Raw genomic sequence first — 12,404 nt, forward strand, 5'->3', positions numbered from 1 at the left:
GGGTTCAATGGTGTAACGTACATAGAGACCAAGGGGTCATACTGCTAACCTGATTTACATTGGCCATAATTCTAATCAAAGCAGCTAATTCAAAATAGCTTTCTAAAGTAAAATACTATAATTTAAGCTAGTGGTGGTTGTGTCAACCATTATAAATCGTTTAAGGGCAAAAGAGAGTAACTTACAACATAATGAAACTTATCATGTAAACAACTCTTCAAAAGGTAAGACATTGATAAAACTAATGTTGATAATTCTCCAAAAGTAACAAACTTCATATAAAATATATCAGAAAGCAAATGCTAAAATTTGGATATTAGAGACAGTTTGATTTTTGAGAAGAAGATTTTTAAACTGACTTTTTTTACTCGTTTCTTACTCGTTTCTTAATACCTCCTCTTTGAAAGGAAATTAGCCCTTCATTTGAACACACTTGAATGTTTAAATTTGTTACGGCCGTAAGGAACGTTTCAAAATTGCGTTTTCTGCTAATATCGTTTTTAATATGATATATTTTATATGATTCCTTAACTATGTTATAATAAAATTATTAAATCTGATATTATTGAATTTAAATAACTATTAGCTGATAAACAATTGTATTCATAACTCTTTATTAGAGAGTTTGTAGTAAGCTTTTAAATGTGTAAAATATTAAAATAAAAAAAATGGCTAAAAGTCTTTAAAATGTATGCTAGAATACTTTTCCATAGATTCTTACCCTTTGCAAGATGGTTCAGCAAGAAAACAACCATTTCCAATTGATGTACAACCCGAATCTATAAGAGAAAAAAGGATTGATTTTTTATGGATGTCTTTGTGAAAATTTTATTGTAGAAGTTCATTGAATATGTGAGAGAAAATGTTAATAATAAGTTTCTGTCCTTTCAAAAAGGACTGCAATACGTGGACCATGTACATAGGGTGCTAACGGAAACTCGAAAGCATTAAAATTATCACAGAGCCCATTCTAGCCCATAGATCTACAAAGGAGATCTCTAATCGCCAAAAAATATGTGTTGCACAAAAACATTATTAATGTAGCAAGCCTGGATTGAGTGGCTTTAACCACTAAATGTGAACAATGTTTCATGTATAGCACTGACCTCAGAATAACACATAATTATGAACTGTATTAATGAAGATTGCATCAATCGGCGAATTCAATACTTGCACATCTATCACAACTCTTTTTAAATCAAGAAAATATATGATTATCATTTATCAAAACACTCAGCGAAAATGATGATCACTGTAACAACAACGTAATGTTATGATCTTAATTTTTTAAATATAATTGTTACAAACACCATGCGTAACTTCCGAATGCGCACTGTACGTTTATTCAACGTCAAGCGTCAATTCTTTATAAGCGTGATCGTATAACTGTGTTTTACATGTATATGTAGAAAAATATTGGCACTACATGCAATAATGAATTTTTACTGTTTTTCCTTCGTATCTTTTAACTTTGTAACTAAATGTTATTTTCGTCGTGACATACAACACGATTATCCTCACTAACACCAACTTAACATTATAGCCTCTAAATTTTAAAGAAAGCTTCAGAGAGTGGAAATAAATTCATCGACATACATTCAAATATTTATACTAGCATTAGAGAACATACAAAAAATGTTACAGAAAATTGATTTGACTACTGTGATGAAATGAAAAAAACGACAAAAACAGTCCGTCAACCATCTCAAAAATCCATAAAACGAAATACAAATTTAAAGCAGAGCAACACGGACCTCCAAAAAGATTGAGGTAGGATCAGGTGCATGGGAGGAGATAGCATCCTCTGCTGACCGGTAAATACTTAAGGAGTTTTGTGATTTCAATTCATGTATTATGTATTTAATAGATTGACTTAAAACATAAATTTGGCAAGGCAAAGAGAATGTGATCGAAGGGGGCACTTAAAAAGTTCTTTAATTCTCTTCACATAATATCGCTTATATTTCGAGACAGTAACATTGTACGATATACATGTATTTGTGAGATATTTTTTACCATTGACTAATCGGGAAAAAGTATGATAATATACAAGCTTCAGTTTCCATTGCCCAACAACGAGTCCCCCCCCCCCCAAAAAAAGGTAGCAAACTACCGATTAAAACTAAAGGACGTCATATCAGCTGAGGTTAAACCGTTTTCTTTTGTTTTTGTTTTTTGCACCTGACAGTCATGTATTGTTTAATATTGATGTTTTCCAAAACCAAACGAAGAATATGCATAAGAAATAAAAGAAATTTCAAAATGGTTCGTTCTCAGAAAGATTTTTTTCAAAAGAATCATTAAAATGATTTTTATTGATTTTGAATATACATTTGAAAAGGATTTTATAAGTAAGTGTACAATAGTTCCATTAATATTCGAAAATGTTGTCACTTTCAAAATGTAAGCCACTTTCACCCGTAAACGATTGCTATACCGATAAACTTTTGTCATAAATTTTAATCCAATGAAAATTTTATTTTGCGAACAAAAATTGGTGCTTAACGAATGATAATAAAACCACAGATGCTATCATTTTTATGCTATTAACATTACTCCCTAAGACTTACGTTTAAACAAATCATATGATTGAAAGGAGGAATTATGACATCCGAATTGGAAACTGCTGCAGCTGTATGAATATATCGTCGAGTCATCTTTTTTTAGATACAAACAATAGCCTGAAATGAAATCATACATTGATTATTAAAACAATAAACAAATACAATGATATTACAATGAGCACGCAGAATTAAGAAGTATTGTAATGGTATTAAAATGCTGATATTCTGCACTTATGGAGGCTTAATGTCAATTTTTGTAAATGTAAATGGTTTTAGCTATGTTTTTATTTAGAACCGGATTAAAGTTTGCTTTTGTTACCCGTAATGATATGTACGATCTATATAAAGATGGAAATTAGTTTGTCATATTATCTGTTGTAAAAACCATGTTGTTATCAACTTAACAAAATCAAATTTTTGTACCATATTTGTTCATTTAAAAAAGCTGTCGTAAAAGTTTTGAATTCCCTATTCTTCAAAGGCAATCGTGTGTTTATATTTTTTTTTATCAAAACAGCCTTTGGAGTTTATTTACGCTATTGACAGAAATTGCAACGCTAGTAATTAGAGAAAGAAGTACCTCAATATTTGGATGGTTCTTTAATAGGAAAAGTCAATAATTATTATCTTAAATAATTATTATTGTTGTGTAAGTACACGGTGTGTTAAGACCAAATTCGAATAATTATAAATTATTGTAAAACTAGCCCGAACTTATTTATCGATAATCTTATAATACTTCACATACAGCAAAGCATTCAAGTATCTCTTTTAGAAGAGAAACATGAGGTGCCAAGGACCTTCTTCCTGTAATCAATTCAATGATGCACTGGTAATTGAACATTATGGTGATACATTTCGTTAGTCGTCCACTCCTTGTTCTCAAAGAAAGTATATCATTATCCATTACTGTTCAGAAAGTAACATACTAAAACTAATCAAAATCGAAGTCCAAATTAGTGACTTATGTGCGTTAAGTGCTTCCTTAATTAAAAAATAATCATTGTAATTATTACATGAAAAAAGTGGGTTGATTTTGTCAAGACTTAAACGCGCTCAATTTTTTTTTGTTTATAGTTAGTTCAATTTTGGAACTTTTTTTTTAAGTGTGTTGCCATAAATAACATGTAAGTTCTATGCACCACTTTAATTTTTTTTAAATAATTTCTGAAATACTCGAAATAAATGGCTTAATTCTTTTTATTCATATTAGTTAAATTTTAGCCTTTTTCTTAAGAGAAAAGCAGAAAAACAACGTGCCTTATATTAAATATGACAAATCCTTATATTGATTTTTACATTTTTAAATTTTAACGAACGTGTCACTTGTGCTTTTTTTTAACTTTATCATGAACGGCATATAAGATAGCATTATTATAGTATTATAAAACAACACACAAAATATTTTGAAATATAGACACATTATAAAGGTAAAGCTTTAATTTTAGTTCATCAGATTCAACGAAAGTTTCTTAAATAACAAGCATTCTGAGAGTATTGCATAAGCAATACACGTCCCCTACCGGTTTGTAGAAATTTGTGAAAACAATGCACTGTTATGCAGAATATCATTTCTTACCGTCTCAACAGACCAACCCGATAACGAACCCGATTGTAATAATACAAAAAACCCTGTCGATTAAATTTACAACACAATGCTTGATACTATTTAACAGAACTTATTTGTTTGTTAGAAACAATGAAAGGAATGGTCCAAGTAATGCACGATATTATTACTGACAACATACTTTCCTCGTTTATTTGATACACACCGAGCCCGATAACGAACCCGAACATTAAAAAAATGGAATATAACAAATTTATTTTCTTAAAAATATGTCAACCAGACGCTACAAAAGTGTAAACTTGATCTGTAGTTTGATATTTTGAAGCTGCTCAGCAAGTTTCATATCACTCGTCCAACGCATAAAGGAAAAAAAAGTGGAAAACTGAAGTGGGACAGACAGACGGACGGACAGACAGACGGACGGACGGACAGATGGACGCAGAGGAAAGCTATAGTCCCCTCCGGTGAAACCGGTAGGGGACTAATAAGTGATTTGAAAATACTTCATCACGACAATTAAGGTTTTTCGCTCTCAGAACTTCAGAGTCAGATCAAAAGGTAAAGGATCAAGTTTTATAACGTCGTCTTCTTTTTAATAAATTTTTACCTCTGACAAATATTTAAAAACTTTAATGGAATAAATTTAGAACTTAATATAATATTTTATAAGTCCCCTACCGGTTTCACCGAAGAAGACTATGGCTTTCCTCTGCGTTCGTCAGTCCGTTGTCCATCCGTCCGTCTGTCTGACCCACGACAGTTTTCTACACTTTTTTCTTTATGCGTTTAAGGAATAGTATGAATTTGCTGAAAAGCTTCAAAATGTCAAACTACAGATCATGTGTACACTTTTGTAGCGTCTGGTTGACATATTTTCGAGAAAATAAATTCTTTATATTCCAATTCTTTAATGATCTGGTTCGTTATCGGGTTCGGTGTGTATAGAATAAACGAGGAAAGTAACTATGTAGTCAGTAATACTATCGTGCATTACTTGAACCATTCCTTTTATTGTTTCTAACAAATACGTTCTGTAAAATCTTGTCATGCATTTTTTTGTAGATTTAATCGACAGGTTTTTTTGTATTATTACATTTGGGTTCATTATTGGGTTGGTCTGTTGATCTGGGGTACAGAAGACGGGAAAATAAGAATTGATATTCTGCACAACAGTGCAATGTTTTCACAAATTTCTACAAACCGGTAGGGGACGTGTATTGCTTATGCAAATACTTAAGGATCGCCTTTACTCAGAACAAAAAAAAAATTCCACTGATGATAATGAAAACAAACTATTGTGTGTTTTAGACTCTACATGGCAGTGTTATTCTTCACTTCCAAAAAAGTAGGTCAATGACCTACTTTTTTAGCTATTGGCCATTGAATATTTTTTGAAAATTTGAGAAAAATCCATAAAAATTTTACACAATGATTGAGATTTTCGTAATTGTGAAAATAATACAAAATGCTTAACTCTTTGACAAATTAAATACAGTTTATGAATAGTAGTGATTGTGAAAATTATACAAAATGCTTAACTCTTTGACAAATGAAATACAGTTTATGAATAGTAGTGACATTAAATAGATACAAAGCATTAAGTTTTCATTTACAGTTTTTATAGATATTCTAGTCCGAATTTCCTTTATCAGTTTTCAAATTACAACCCATTTTTGATTCAATATAACAAAAAAAACTGAATGATGATAATGCTTAAACATTTATAGTATTAAACTAAGTATATTGATCTTTCTCTGCTGGCATAAATCTATATGAGGTCAATGAGCAAAATTTTGAGATATGGTGATTTTTATCATTTTTCAATATTTTTCTAGTGTGTGTGTCATACAATTATCTAAACGAAAAAGCAAGACAAAACCAACAGCAAAATAATTGTGACTAACAAATAAAATCTTAACTTACAATATTATAGTACTACCAAAAATATTTCAGTGGAAAGCAAAATTTGAAAAGTTTTGTTTGATTTTCCTCTGTTTGGCTAAAAGTCAAACTTTGTCAGATCCTTATCCCATAATTTAGTTAAAAATCGATTGTTATGTCAATAATAATTTATTTCATAAATACTTCTTGTATTCAAACAAATTTTACTCGTGAAATAGCTGCAATAATGTAGCCCTCTCCCGATTTTTTTTTTTTTTGAGGGGGGGGGGGAGGGGGGAGAGGGCTACAACTCCATAGGATCTCCGTAATGGTGCAAGTGCGGGAGTGATTCACTCCCGCAACGATTTCGTCTCAAATCGTTTATAAATGACAATAACATTTGCATTTCTGACCTGAACTCAAACGTTGTAGATGTCTATGGCATAGATTTATCCAAAAACATCAAGTATAGTCCATATATCGGTTATTTTTCGTTGATGTCAACAACGAATTGAAAGTTGAATTTGTCCGCCATGTTTACTGACCTTGACCGGTTTTATTTTCGGACAGCCAATGAGAATTCAGGAGCGGATCTTGAATTGAATATAGGAATTCCCCTATTTTAAACATAATTAACGCGGTAAATATGAATTTTCCACTATATACCATTTCCTTAAATGATGTTTTAGTGATATAGCGAGGTAAGATCGATTATTTACACTGACATTCACGTTATCAAGCCCATCAAAACTACAAGCGTACATCCCATAAAATCACGCGAGAACTGTCATGGCTGCTGAAAAAGACGACTGGTAAACATGCTGATGTGTTTTCTCCGGTTTTGGTTTATATACGGTTAATTTGTTCAACCTGAATTAAAAAATCATTTTATCTAAAGGAAGTAAAATATAAAATCGATCTTTTCAGACCGAAGTCAGCTGCATTGAAAAATTAATTTTGCACCATTACGGAGATCCTATGGAATTGTAGCCCTCTCCAGTAAACATCAGATATAAAAAAATCGGAGAGGGCTACATTATTGCAGCTACTCGTTAAATTGTACTATTTAACAATCCGGGTTTGAGAACTCAAACCCTGAGTAAGCAACGTCTTGGCGAACTTGGCGACGTGCCGAAATTACAGGAGATAAAATAAAGAGTATTATTTTACCCAGTTTTTTTTTAATTACAACTATGTAGTTTGAATTTCCTCCGTTCTTTTATCTCTGATTAAAGCATAGCATCTAGTTTATAATAGTTTTGATATAGATGTATGCTTCGAAGCTTTCATAGAATAAAACAAACCGGTAGGAAACGTGTATTGCTTATGCAATACTCTCAGAATGCTTGTTATTTTTGTTATATCTTAATAACGAGGTCATGACAATAATGCTGTTGATTTTTATTTAAATTTGAATTATAACTTTTTTTGTTAATATAATTTTGTGTTACAAATGTTGCAAATTTTAATGATTGATTCAAATTGACTTAATGAACAAATTCGTCGACTTTATAAATAGCAGAACAGACGTTTATTATATATTTGCTCATGCAATTGCAAATGCTACCAATATATGCGTAACTATTTAAATTATACATCAATAAAAAAGTTTGAAGCGATAGTACATTGTAGGATTAAGGCGATGTAGGCAAAAACATTGTGAGATTCCTTAAATACTTTAAAGACTGTTAAAAAGACTCGCTCTTTTAAAAATGTATATATATAAAAGCTTTAGAAAAAGTAATTTTCGGGATTTTTTTGTAAATTTATCGATTGTGAATAACCTAAAATCAATCATGGTATAAATGATCGGGAAAACTATTCCATTGGTTATCAAACAAATACAAAACAAGAAAAAAAACTTATGCAAGCGTCAAAAATACGGCCTCACACCATTTAAAATTACAAAATTACTAGACTTTGACCCGTGCCTGCTCGGGTTGACATTGCATATCGGACATTTACGAAATAGATACATCAACCTCATTTCACACCTTATTATTGACAATTACATTACAAAGCTATAAGCCTACAATAATGCTATTAATTTCACTACACTTTCCTTAGTTTGAATAATCTAACTGTCTCGGGAAAGGCTCTCACCACAGTTAGAATACCTCCCATATACCCGTAATGTAGCAGAAAATTGCAGAATCGCTCCAGAACGATTTTTGAGAAAATTAATGAAGTTGCCTTGAAAATAACAGTCAAATTCATCACAACAAACCTTTTTGAGACTGAAAATACCTTTCAACTAAAACATTTAATCCATAGAATGGAAGAATTCAACACCTTTTCACCAACGTACACGTATTTTCTTTGTAAAACTGGGTCCGTAGGACATTATTCATTTTTACAATAAACATATTCTATTTTCACTCTCCTAACAAATATAATATAACTTTATTGCATAATCAAATATTTTTTGTCATCACGAAGACAAAAGTAAGTACTTAGTTGAAATGTGTATTTGTTATTTTATATTTTCTCTCATAAGAAATCATTAGTATATATATGAACAGAATATATAGCAAAAGTCCAATGAAAATTTGCCCGTATTTGTATTATCATGTGAATTTTCTGAGTTTATTTATGCAGATGTGATATTGTGGAAACATAAACTAAAGATCCCGTTGGCGTGAATGTATTGCCCAAGCGCAAGATTGTAAAATCCAAAAAATCAAGGTGATTTCCGGGAATTTTTGAGGAATTTTTGTTGATTATTAATTAGCAAAGCTCAACTGAGAATAAATAAAAACAAATTGGTAATCTTCAAGTATCAATGATGTTTAAAATATATAAAACAAAAGACAGTACGCTTCCGATTTCTCAGTATCGAAGACCAAAAATTATTATAATATAGTAGTATAGAAATGAAAAACATTGTTTAATATTACATGAAAAGTCCTTACTAGTGCAAATAGGTTTTTGGTCTTGGAAATCATTAGAATAAAAATAAACACAATACCATTAATTTAAGGGTGTTTACTTTTATTATCTCTTAGAATAACCTGTCTATAGTATCTCTCTCTCTCTCTCTTTCTCTCTCTCTCTCTCTCTCTCTCTCTCTCTCTCTCTCTCTCTCTCTCTCTCTCTCTCTCTCTCTCTCTCTCTCTCTCTCTAAAGCTGTGTTGCGTAGACAAAGCGTTGGGTTAAACTAGACGTGCAAACTAGCTCCACAGTAACGAACAACTACTCATAACATGACCAGCCACCAATAACAATCTAGCAGTTTTATCGTTTAGTTGAAAATAATGGGTACCTTCCTGTATCCATATGAAACGAGTTCTATAACAGAACTCCAGCAGCTGGGTGAACTTTTCATTCGGGAAACACAAGTATCCATTGTCCTTGGTACAGTTGATGGCAGACGACCTCTCGTTCCACTCTGTCTGATTTCTGGGGCATAATTCTGTTGAATATACTGGAAACTTGTAGCCATCCAGCTCTTTCTGGAATAAATATATGTCCATTGTATTCACTATTTATATACTAAATGTTATCTAATATTATACATTACAATAGGTACATAGCATTAAATTCATATATCAACAGACTGACTTTTATATTACTTGTTTACATGACATTCTATGTGCTAAAGGTGTATTTATTCAAAGACAATTTTTTTCTTTTTGAAGAAATAAAATTAATCAAAATTGACCTTTAAATTTTTTACACGTAAATGATTATGCTTTTCATTCCACCTCTTTAAAAAGATGCTGCATTATGTTTTATAACTTAATTCAAAATGGGTGATACATATACCCATAACATATTTTAACGGCCCCTTTTTCAAGGTATACTATGGGTCATTTTTCATACGGACTACTTCTTTCCAGGCTCATACAGCAAGCAGCTTTCTGGGGAGTGTACAGTCGGTTTACATACGAACGGAAAAGACGTGGTTTTGACGGTAGACCGGTTGGAGCTAGATATTTTGAAAAAATGACGTAATGTGTGCCATTTTTCGGTGTCAAATAATGAGATAGGGAACAATAACATTTCCTCCGAATATTTTGTCAAGAGAAATACATACTTATTTTTTAAGAATTGTTCCCTCTAAATGTAGTATGGTAAAAGCAATTACCGATGCGATACCTTTTATGCGATGACTTAAATACAATCGATCATGATTTTGATAATTTTAAGCAAAATAAGGATGAAACTGTCACATCTTGTTTTGTTATAATATATAACTAGCTTTGTAAAGATTGATATCATTGATAATTTATGATTTTTAGACCCACTGACGGTGAATTTCGATCTGGCTTGATTAAGGATTAAGATGGAATAACACACCAGAAAAAGTCATTCAAATTAACAGGAAACATTTCTGATAATAAAGATATAATGATACATAAACTGTACAAATGTCAAATAAGCGAAAAATTTGCAGTTTGAGGATAAAAAATGAATATCTAAAAAAATATTCCAGTAAGTAACAACAACAGGTTCTGCGGGATTCGAACTCGGGATGTACGGATCGCAAGTCCGACACTTTATCCACTCGGCTATGGAGTTAGTTACATGTTTTAGTCCATGAACGCATTTTAATAAAACGAAATGTCGTTTCAATCAGCGGTCAGCCATTGTGTGATGATGTGTTATTCAACGTAAAGTTCAACGTCATTAGTAAAATTTGTCCATAGCACAAAACATAATATAAAATAAGTTATAATGACATAACATTGGATATTTTTTGCTAGAATTTGAAAATAGGCTCAAACAAAAAATAGGCTTATGGCAAAACATAGAACTTCGGACTAATTTAAATTTCATTCAAGCAGAAAAAGGTAAATGTAATCAGTATAATACTATATATGTGTTATATCATCTTTGAGATTTTTGTTTAATTGAATTACAAAAAACTTCACTTGGTATTTGAAAACAAATACTAGTAGAATTTTAAGAAAATACTGGCTAGAGTATTCTTGAAAATTGTTTTTGAAAACTGTATACTTTGTATCTATTTAACTACACTGATATTCATAAATTGTTTTTACATTCTTTAATGAGTTTAGTCATTTTTTATATTTCCACAATTAAAAAAATTTCAATCGTACTATAAATTTGAGGGATTTTCCTTTTAATTTTTAAAAATATTCATTTGTCAGTAACTAAAAGAGTAGATAATTAACCTTCTGTTTTGAAAGTGCAAAATATCACTACAAGTAAAGGTCAGCAATAGATTGTTTTTATCAATATCATCAGTATTATTTTTTTCATTCTGAGAAAATGGTTATCGTTAATGCTTGTGTTACATTTTAGCTGGTGGTCGGGCGAACAAATTTTCCTCGTATCGTCGTATGCAATCGATCGTCCATCAGCCGATTTGTCAAAATTGTCCAAAAGACCAGTCGATGCTCGGTGGATTTTCTTTCGTCAATCGGTGTTTCCCGCCGATATTTAAGAAAAATACAAATGCCTATAATTAAGACAATCGACCGACGACAGAAATTAACTCTCTCTGCTGATGATGGGACGTTGATCGAGAGTTGCTTGACTGACTACTTAACGATTGTTTCATCTCAATGAAATCGGGCATCGACGCAGAAAAAAAATTAGAACTTGGCAAGACGGACACAAAATTGATCAACCGCTGAAGAAAGGTTGATATCGGCCAAGACTGATGAGTTGCAGACTGTCGCCAGAACAACTCCATATTTGTGTCAAACATCATCCGTTGGTCGTTTTTGAAAATTTGACTAGGTTTAATGAAATTTGACTCGTTTACACATCACAAGAACTTATTTCATCGCAAAAATCTCACTAATTGAGGAAAAACTTTAAAGTAAATTACGGTTAATGAAATGTATAGTCATGTCTATTTACAATACTTTATATTATAATGCTAACATATTCATGTGTCCCTGTCTCTGATAACACTCAATTAAATTTGTATCACGTTGTCCAATACATTTCACAAATAAGGCAAATGGCGTAATGCTCGGGCGCATAATTATACAAAGTATAAATACAAAGTATAAATAACGTAAAGAATGTCAATATTGTATTCAATTATATAACTTACTATACTTTGACCCGTGCGTGCACGGGTTGACATTGTATATTATATTGGAGATTTAAGAAATACCGTATAACGGGTATTTTTTACGTGCTGCTAATTTTTACTAATTTTTACGAGTTTTATGAATCCGTAAAAATTAAACGCGTAAATTTTCACAGAATTAAAAAAAACACCGCATGTAAATTTCTACATCGTACGTATGAGATTAATGTTCATGACCTTCAGCTCAGTCCCTGACGGCTGTACATGTACATGTACATGTAGGTATATTTGGGCGTTTTTGGTCAGGTGGTGTAACAGTTCAGATCTTTCAGTCAGTCTTGAGTATTTTTTAAAACTACATATTAATCCACGTTAGTAGCTA

General features: G+C 31.4%; 1 protein-coding gene across 1 annotated transcript in view; it reads right to left on the reverse strand.

Annotated features, from left to right (window-relative positions):
• LOC128179521 (uncharacterized) overlaps nt 1–12,404 on the reverse strand; it is a 52,342-nt gene that overhangs the window by 29,783 nt on the left and 10,155 nt on the right. The window contains exons 2-4 of the mRNA XM_052846962.1: nt 9,275–9,464; nt 2,571–2,681; nt 722–779 (exon numbers count right to left, since the gene is read on the reverse strand). Coding sequence (XP_052702922.1) covers nt 722–779; nt 2,571–2,681; nt 9,275–9,464 — 359 coding nt within the window. The remainder of the gene's footprint in view (nt 1–721; nt 780–2,570; nt 2,682–9,274; nt 9,465–12,404) is intronic.

This window comes from Crassostrea angulata, chromosome 4, assembly GCF_025612915.1.
Source record: "Crassostrea angulata isolate pt1a10 chromosome 4, ASM2561291v2, whole genome shotgun sequence".
NCBI lineage: Eukaryota > Metazoa > Mollusca > Bivalvia > Ostreida > Ostreidae > Magallana > Magallana angulata.